The 9784-nt window shown below is 38.4% G+C and overlaps 1 protein-coding gene across 2 annotated transcripts in view; it reads right to left on the bottom strand.

Moving 5' to 3' along the window:
- Positions 1 to 1311: 1311 nt before the first annotated feature.
- Positions 1312 to 9784, bottom strand: part of CCDC186 (coiled-coil domain containing 186) — a 28697-nt gene continuing 20224 nt past the window's right edge. For both annotated transcript variants that reach the window (XM_052677656.1, XM_052677655.1), the window contains exons 9-16: positions 9628 to 9714; positions 8884 to 9026; positions 6781 to 7036; positions 6067 to 6256; positions 4887 to 4967; positions 3668 to 3878; positions 2468 to 2687; positions 1312 to 1778 (exon numbers count right to left, since the gene is read on the bottom strand). In XM_052677656.1, the coding sequence (XP_052533616.1) occupies positions 1695 to 1778; positions 2468 to 2687; positions 3668 to 3878; positions 4887 to 4967; positions 6067 to 6256; positions 6781 to 7036; positions 8884 to 9026; positions 9628 to 9714 (1272 nt within the window). In that variant the 3' untranslated portion in view covers positions 1312 to 1694. The remainder of the gene's footprint in view (positions 1779 to 2467; positions 2688 to 3667; positions 3879 to 4886; positions 4968 to 6066; positions 6257 to 6780; positions 7037 to 8883; positions 9027 to 9627; positions 9715 to 9784) is intronic.

Raw genomic sequence — 9784 nt, 5'->3', positions numbered from 1 at the left:
CCCTCATTTCTAAATGAAATCCGCTGACAGTGAAAGGACAGCTATCCAAAGACCCTTGAAGCTCTCTGGACCTCAAAGTGGGTCTTGAACCTGCAAGCACTTTCAGAAATGCCTATCTTTGAAATGAACAGGAAGCCTCACTATCCTGTACCATCTACTCACACTAAACATGACCCTTCTGCTCAATATGGCTCATTAGAACAACACTCAAGTGACTCAGTAGCACATGAGATGCTTTCATAAGCTCCCCTCCCTGTATGCTGCAGGATTCAAGCCCTTGTTTTGTATATGATGTAAACTGTACATGGAGTAAGACAGATTCCCCCCCCCTCCAAAGTGCCCTAATTCAAATAGCTAGAGCATTTGAATGCTGTAGCATGTAAGTGTACACAACCTTTTTTCCATAATAGGAAGTTCAAGTAATTAAGAAAAAAAAACAAAATATGTATTTACAGTGTGAACTGGTCAATATGTTTTGGTCAAAAGGCAGTAAGTGCACCAATAGTGCATCTACTGCTGGAATAGACACTTCAGATTCTGTAGATTACTTACCCTAGAATTAAAATGTGAATATGTTGTTGTGAAACTAGAACCTTGTCACCTTGTTCCTCTTCTACTATCACCATCTCAAACACCAACAATTAAACCATTCTCAGTTCATGCCACACTGACCACCTAATTCTTCACAACAGTAAAATTAAGGAGTCACATCATTTCTATGCCATTTTTACAGTTCAATCAACAGACAAAAATCCCACAAGTTCCAGGTTCCACTTCTTACCATCACTTTCACTGGCAGATCTATCCATATGTAATGAGAAAACTCAGTAAGCTTCTATTTGAAAAAAATGCTTTTTTTCCTTGGTCTGAAAACAGACGCAATCACAATGTAACAGTGGGCAGCTGAACTCTTTTAAAATGCTGTTAAATACACAGAATGCTGGAGAACTTTTGACAATCATCTGAGATCAGACTTCTTTAGATCTATATATCTAAAGATCAGGTGTTACAGGATTTATTGAATTGATGTTTATGTTACACACACTCAACAACTGCATCAAGAAGTCTTTCGAACCCTTAATTTTACTGTTGTTTCACTTCCTTTCAATAAAGGAATCTATTAGCTGAATGTTAATCCAATACAGAAAATAAACAATATCATGATCATCACTCAAAAAAACAATTTGTGACAAAGCATTTTTCCATGCATTTGTCAAAAGCTCTTCATCAACCTAAACATCAGAATTAATATGCAAGAAATAACGTCTGAAAGCCCTTAAAGCTCAGTAACATTGGATATGTTCGACAGCATTTAAAACATAATTGGTTTATTTTTCAAGCTCCATCATTAAGAGACTGATTAATTACACAGCAGAAATGAAAGTCTCACTGCAACTCACTCAAAACACAGTATGCACTGCGAAGCATCTGTATGTCATTCCAAATGGAAGTTTTAGATCAACATAGTGTCAGTAAAACTCAGCAACACCTCAGGCTGGTACTGAGTAGACAGAACTACACAGATGCTTGCAGATCTCTCAAAGTAAGGACAGCCTGCATGACTAAAGGCTGCGTACACAAAATACTGCTTGTGCTGGCAGGCAATCAAATTTCAGGAAAAACGTTAAAAAATAGTGGTCTGTAGCACCTGCCTTTTCTGCATCTTCACGCCAGTTATTCCACAGAAGCTTTAGTTATGTCTGTTTGATTTTCTGTTCCAGTTCATGCTTGTGTTTAATAAGCCGTTCTATTTCTGTTCCTAGGGTTTGAAGGTTTTCCTTAGGGGAAAAAAAAGAGTAGGTTAACTCACAGAGAAAACCAGTAATATCAGCACATACACTAACAAGTTAAAATAATTATGTCAGCAGATTGACACTTACAAGTACTCAGAACAAATGCAAATGATTAGAAAGGTAGAGAAAACCAAACACATTTCAATTAAAGATGCAAACCTCTGAGCAAGCCTTCATTATGGTTACTAAGATTCTACAGGCTGCCTCTAAAATGTACAGTGTTCAAGAATGACAATTACTGAAAGAGATCTCCAGCTCCTACAGAACACTGCAGTTCACCTGGCAGCCTACACAACTCTTTTCAGCCTCCCATCCCTTCACAGCAGAAGTGCTGCCCCAGCTCAGCAGTGCCTGGCACACAGCCTGGCAGGTGGAGCCCACGCCACAAGCTCTGCACAGCTGGGGAGAACATGCAAAACCCCTTCTCCACAGAACGCACACGCAGCCAACATTTACTGCTGAGAACCAGCCCACCAGTGCAGCGTATGACAGGAGTCACAGGGAGGCAGCAGTACCTCAAGTTACAGCACTCTTAGATTAACCCAGTGCTATCAGTGTCACAATTCACACCGATCTGACATCCAAAAAGCCTCCTCCTTCAATAGCACGCATCTCTTCAAAGAGATTACTTCAGAACCACAAGAACTCTCAAAACAAAAGAGGCAGATACTCACTTTTAGTGTAATATTCTTCAGTAATGTATCTTCTAACACAGCTTGCAGCTTTCTGTTTATCTCTAAGGAAAGTTCTAACGTGAGACCACTATCTGCAGGATGAGATGTATACAGAGATGCCATAATTCCTCCCCGCCTACTCAAGTGTACTTTGTTGAAGTCAGATGCCTCTGAGGACAGTGCGCCAGCTTCTTCCCGCAAAATGTAACTCTGAATAATTCTGAGCAAAAAATAACAAAGACATCATGGCATTAGAAGGCAGAGAAAAGGCAGACACCAAACTAACTTCAGAATCGTGACATACAATAATTTTCAATCACAACTGTATTACTGAAAAGGCAATCAAGTCCTGCAACTCCTATGGCAGCAGAAAATCTATCACCTGTGGTATACAGGTGAGACAGGCAACACTGGATAGTCATGTCACTACAGTGTGCAAGTTATACGTACTTAGAAGTACTTTGAGAAAATAATATTGCTAGTGCAGCCAAAATAAAAGAACTAAAAGACGCCCCATCTACTTTTCTTTGCTGAAAGATAGAATGACCTGTTAGAAAACACCACTTATCCTGAAAGATGAGCAACTGAACTTGTCTCATGAAACATGACAACAGTCTTCAATTTATGATGATTTCATGATCCCACAGAAACCATCTCCCTCAGCTCACAGGAAAGATATATTACATTAGTGTAGCAACACATGCTGAAACTCAAATAAGTAAGCCTTGAGAGCTAGAGGAAGGACAGTAGAACATTAATGACCTGTACACAAAATTGCTCAGAGATTTCATACATGAAAGAGTTGTTTAAACCAACTTTCCTAGCAACAACTCCAACCACATACTTTATTTCTGCCTGACTCAAGTTTCTGGAGAACGATTTGCAGCACTACTGTCAGTTCTCAGTTGCTACAGAGACCTACATGACATTAATCCATAAGAGAACAAAGTACAAGACAGCCTGGGGTGCAACCTTTTCTTCTTTTCATTTTTCAGCCAGCACCCACAGTTAGACTCATTTGTTGGAACAGCCATTGAAGCATCACTGTTCGTTCAACTCATGACTTCCCACATCATTTCAACAAAAGCTGACAATACCAAAACTACACTAAGAACTCTTAAAGAAAAAAAGAGTCTCATATACACAACAGTTTATGCATACTCAATACTGAAAATTTTATGAACCAAACTCAGAACATACTTGGTTTTTTTCCTGATTTCCTCCACTAGGTGTTTAATGTGATCCTCCATAAACTCCATCTTCTCATTTTTTCGAGCATGTGCTTTCTGTAGCCTCAGAATTCTTTCGACCAGGACAGACTTGTCCACCTCTGGGAAGCTATCCACAGCCACTGAAGATCCAGTATTCTCTGGAGACCGATCCTCATTGCCGCTGCGTGCATTAAGGGACCCTGCCAACACATCCCAATTTTAGAAGCTCTTTTTATTTCTAACCTAGGTAAAACAGAACTTCACCAGTGCAATGCATTCGTTACATTTCAATAGCCTGTTTTCTTCAGAATGCTGGTTTCCCTTACATGTGAGCAGTGTAGTATTTATACCATTTAAATGCAAGCTGAAACAGCAGCGTAGTCCCCTAATATAGGCACAGTCACATCAGTGTAACTGAGTTTATTTTGGTAATACTTTTGTAGAAGTACCTTCATATTCATTAATACTGCTTTACACAAGATTGAACTGATGTTAAACAGATTTCCTCTAGAGTCCACGAAGCTTACAACCATGAGAACTGTCTACAGAATGACCAGACACCTACATTACAAATAGTCTGCAGCACTGATCACTTAGAGACTGAAATATTTTTTGCTTTCTGTTCAACTCTCTAAGTATCTCTCTCTTATACAGCAAGATCACCCAATAATTTGGCAGACCTAACTCAACATAAAACCTAATCTATTGAGGAAGAAAACAGATGTTGTTTTCAGCACTAAAGATAACTTTTACTGGTAACTGGATAGAAAGTCATGAATTTCACACAAATACGCTGATGCTTCTAAACATGCTAACTGATTTTATCATTTACACAGTTACAACTGTCCACAGGGCAGTTAAACACTGCTGAAAGCTGCTGGAAATTTTTGTTTTGTCCCTGGCTGCACTTAATAGGGTCCTCTACAAACTGGAGAGCTCTGAGCTTCCTCCAAACATAAAAGCAAAGTCAGGTGCTTAAGAAGATCCAAAACATAAAAACATCAAGCTTCATGAAATAAGAACCCTTAACTGCATTCAGCCACGTGCATTTTGGTGTTTGAAGGCTATTTTGTCAGCTCTAGTGGGAGATTGCCCACACATCAGATATGCACAAACCACAGAAAGAACAAAAGCTCATGGCAGCACACCATGGCAACCTTATTAAGATGAAAGGATTGCTGTGGCAGCCCTGTTATTTGTCATATTACCTGATGAACTGGAACGGCTCCCCATGCTGCTGACTTCTTTGTCATAATTACCATTTTCAATCTGATCCAATTTCCTCCGTGCTAAAAGTATAATGAAATTATGATTACCAACAGGAGATTAAAAATCAAGAACCACAGTATGATACAACAAACACTCTAATCCTTTGTAACCTGCAATAATTTCACTTGGCTTGACCACTTAAAGGCTGCAACTAAAAGCTACGTGGGGGCATGGGAGAACTACCAGCTGCAAAACAACTGCCCTCCTTCTCTCCCTTCCCCTAGGCATGAAGTACCTGACTGCAACATCCACTAAGACCCCTAATACACCACAGCAGTTTGTAGACACAGGGGAATGTCACAGAAAATTAATTAAGATCAAGATGACTTAGATTTGATTTTACCTCTTTTATAATTGCTGAATGACAGAATGGCAGCTCTGTTTTAGGATCTCATGACTATCACTACTGGGAGCTGAAAGTACTACTTGTGCCAGAAGCACCACTCATTCAATAGGGATGAAAAGGGAAAGTGCACAGCTGTTCATATTCATACAAAAAAAGAGACAAATAACTTCTCTTGCAAAACGCCAGTAGGAGGTTTTCCCCTTTCAAACAGATTTGAATGTATTCAAAGCTATCTGCATTCAGAGCTTACCAACTATCAAGTAATTATTTCCGTTTATTGGAAAAAAAAAAAACAACTGGGCTTTCTACATCCATCTTTATCAACTGAAGTGCTCTGTTTAATACACTACACATTACCCCTCAGCAGTAATTCCTGATACAGCCAGGAGAAGACTTCTAGCAATTTCTGAATATGCTCATCCAACTATGAGGATCCTTATGCACCCCACAGTGACATTCAGCTAGTGACACAAAGGGTAACAAAGAGCAAACTCTCTTGAGATAAAATTTTCATTTTATGAATAAGCCCATTATGAATAAGCCAAAGTTATTAGATATTAGTCTAATAAGACTGACAACTGACACTAAGTGCTGTTCACTCCAACTGCACTTTCCCCCAAATCTAACTTGCTCGCTCACTCTCATCCTCTTTAGAGACAAGATCTTAAAGGAGTGCACTCAATACAAATACTGACATGACTCTAATCTCCACGAGACCCTGCAAAGGGGCTTACAGACTAGGCTGGCTCATTGTATCTGAAAATAATTTTAACCTAGCTGAAGCTGTTTTGTGAGATCTTTCAGATTTGCTGCATGCTTGCGCTTCTGTGTAGTCAATTCATCTTTCAGTTCATCCACATGGGTCTTCAGTGCTGTGAGTTCTTTCTGCTCTGAAGCTAGCTGAGCCTGTAGCATCTCAACTTCTAGCTTTCGTTGATCCTCCTCCTTCTGCAACTTGGTGGTCTGAAATTATAGGTCATAAGCAAAAAAAAAAAAAAAAAGCACTTTTTACCTGATAATCTCTTGCATTTAAAATTTACTAAACACTAGCTCTGCAAATGAATACACCACAGTGCAATGCTGCAGTAAGAGAATCCTGAACTCTCAAACATGTATACAATGCAGCAGAGAGCTATGTAGAGCTGTACATTACATTACATTGATTTCTTTTTGAAAATGTTCATTATAAATGATGTTCACCTTACATTTTTCAAAGATGACCTAAAAAACAGTTTGCAGTAATAAATTTCAAACATGAATTACAAGCTTTTGATTGTTCCAATGACAGCTGCACAGAGAACTCTGCCCTCCAAGACAAATTGAGCAACACAGAAACACCCTCACCTCATTTAAGCCCAGTGTACTTCGGCATTTCTTTCCTCTCCAGATTGGCAAACTCAAGAACTTGAGTTTGGGAAAGGAAAGCTGGAATTCATGTTCTCCAGACATCTCAGTAGGGCAGAAAACAAGCTGCATGCTATACTCACCAAATCATCTTTAGCCTGCTGAACACATTCCAGCTGATTCTGCAGCTCTCTTTCGCTGTAAGAAAGCTTATCCAATTGGCTCTGCAAGGAATTGTTTTCAGACTGAAGCTGTGCATTCTTACTGGTTAATTTTTCAGTGAATATCAATAGCTCAGATTCTCTTTTCCGACTACCTTCAATGTCCTTCTGGAGATCAGCAATAAGAGAATTGAGACCATCTACTTCTTCCTTTAAAGCACTGATATCTTGTTCATCTCTGTCAAAACAATTGCATTTTATTAGGGAAAACTAAGCTTGAAGTCATCAGATATGAAACCTTACTGAAATAAAAGCATTTGAGACCAAATAAGGGAAAAAAACAATGAATGACCCTGGCATATCACTGGGTGCTTTTAAATACCAAAAGAGTTCACAGATTCCACATTTCATGATGTGATGCAATGATGAAATAACAAAGAAAACTGTATCTCATGTTAAGGCTGTAGCCAATGGCATCCTCAAGGAAGGCAACCTCTCTGTTCACTGTGCCCTGTACAGGATGTCTAAACAAAATTCTCAGAAGCATATTGCAGGTAAGAGAAAGGCCTGCAAATCCAATATGCTCATGTTTTGCTTTTCAAAATACATTCTTTCATTATGATGAGAGGCATTTCTACACCTAACAGTCAGGGTTGAAATAGAAAATTAAATGTTTACATATCTCAGGATGGTCTAAGGGACCCCTAAAATAATCTTTCCTGCAAAACTCCTAATATTTTAAAACTTCCTCCAATGCACAAAAAATAGCTGAACATCCACTTTATGGTATCTTTTTACACAAGTCTCCTTTCAGTTTTCTCTAAAAGAAGGAAACCTGCTCTGACAATCCTTTTCTCATTAGAAAAAAAGAGATGAGAGTTTACATGAATTAAGACAAAGCTTCTTCCAAGACGATGACAGGTGGTTTATTTATTCTAAGCAACAGTAAGAAAAACTAAGTTCCAGATTACAGGATTTCCGTTTCAGAAATAACAGGCATTTACTGACTGAAGTTTTCAATCTCTTGTTGAGATTCCACAACTTTATTAAACATTCTAGAGAATAACATGTTTAGCTCATTTTAAGAGAGAAATAAAAGACTGGATAAAAATTATATAGCAGCAGTGAGCACTGCAGACATTGGATCAAAAGTTTGCTTTTAAATATCCTAACTTAATAGAGAAATAGAGTCATTTACAAGGACATCTGAATTACTGAGAAAAGATAACTGGAAAAAAACATTTGCAGTTTTCTCACTGGTCACCAAGTTTATTTTGATTCTTTCTGCACTTCTGATTGAAGTGTAAGGTTCAGTTGTCTCTAATGGAATGCATTCTACCTTAGAAAAGAAGGCTGATGAAAGTGCTAGGACAGCTGACCAGCGCAGAGCAAATGGAAAACGCTTCATTCTCTAAACCTGAGGAGAACATATATTGCTGAAGGACTTTTCAATGACAAGTAAGAACTCCTTAGAAGTACTGGAGGGACACGTGAGTGGTTCTGTTTATCCAACAGCTATTTTACTTACTGAGAATCAATGAAGCAGAAAGCATTTCCGCATTCTAGTTAACACGACTCATACAGAAACACACATGCACACAGAAACTCCCCAACTGTCCATGAACTCTTTGTTCCTTATACTTTTAAGTCAGCAAACTTCTACACAGCACAACTAATACTAACCCACCATAAACACAAATGCTCCTTACTGTCTGCAAAGTATCTGCCAGGCATGAAGCTGTTAAATACTTTAATTCACCCATCACATTTTTGAAGCAATGGATCTTCCCAGTTTAGTTCTTACTTTCCCCAGTCATCCAAAAAAGCAAGCACTAAGCAGGCTCCTACATGACAGAACTTCCTAGACAGTATACTGAACAAAAGCTTCCACTGGATGAGTCTAAACTCACCTGTCTTCTGAAGAGACTACAGATGTTCTATTACTAGCAGTACTGATTACATTAAACAAACATTTAAGATGATATTCCACATCATAAATGCTTCAAAACGCATCGTCATTTCAACAAGTAACTTCCCATTTCCCAAAAAATCAGTCCCATCATTCCTAGAAGTTCATATGTGTACCTGTGATGTTGATCCTGCAGACGATCTACAGTTTTAACTCTGTCCAGTAAACTCTGAATTTCAGTTTTCTGTCTGTTAATGATTTCTTTATACTTGGATAATTCATCTTCTGTTCTTAAACGCTCATCCTCTAGACACTTTACCTAAACAGAAAAAAACAAAATTTTCCCAAGCTTTGAAGCTGAATTATTTTGATCAGATGTCTGGATTTTTGTACAAAAACCCCACATTACTTTTCATGATTCCAGGCAGATCAGAACAACAATACCTTTTTTTTTTTTAAATACAAAATACAGATAGAAAAATACACAAAATCTGATGCAAAAAACATCAAATTAAACAAGTGAGACTAACATTAGTCTTGTTCAGAAGCTCTTACAAGACTAGTGCATTCAAAGACAGAATTTCCCAATTACAAATCCAAACCCCTTTTTCTAAGGCCCCTCTGATCTCTAGTTTGAGGGACCAGCAAGACAACTCACAGACCAACTTCAGGAGATCTCAATTAAATGTTTCTTGTACCTTCTCAGTCTAATGAGGTGCATACCATGAAACAAAACTTACTGTGGGCCAGCAGCCACCAATAAAGGCCACACAGCCACAGTTATGTACTTCTGGTTTCATACTAGTCAGTACGTAATCACATCTATTCAAAGAACTAGAACTACAACTAACAAATCGAACACACTCTTGTTTCAAAAGTCAGCATTTTGCCTCTTGCTCCTCTATGATCCCACACGTTACCTTTGTTCTCAGAGTTCGAAGCTCATCCATGCCTTCTTTAAACGTTCTCTTCAAGTCTTCCAGTTCCTTTATTTTTGCATGAGGCACCTTTTAAAAAAAAAAAAAAAAAAAAGAGTGAGATGTTGCCTAAGAAATCGAAACTGACAATGACATTTCC

The sequence above is a fragment of the Tympanuchus pallidicinctus genome, unplaced genomic scaffold (genome assembly GCF_026119805.1).
Source record: "Tympanuchus pallidicinctus isolate F22 unplaced genomic scaffold, pur_lepc_1.0 scaffold16, whole genome shotgun sequence".
NCBI classification, from domain to species: Eukaryota; Metazoa; Chordata; class Aves; order Galliformes; family Phasianidae; genus Tympanuchus; species Tympanuchus pallidicinctus.
Note: the sequence above shows the minus strand (reverse complement) of the source record. Positions and strands in the feature narration are given on the sequence as shown.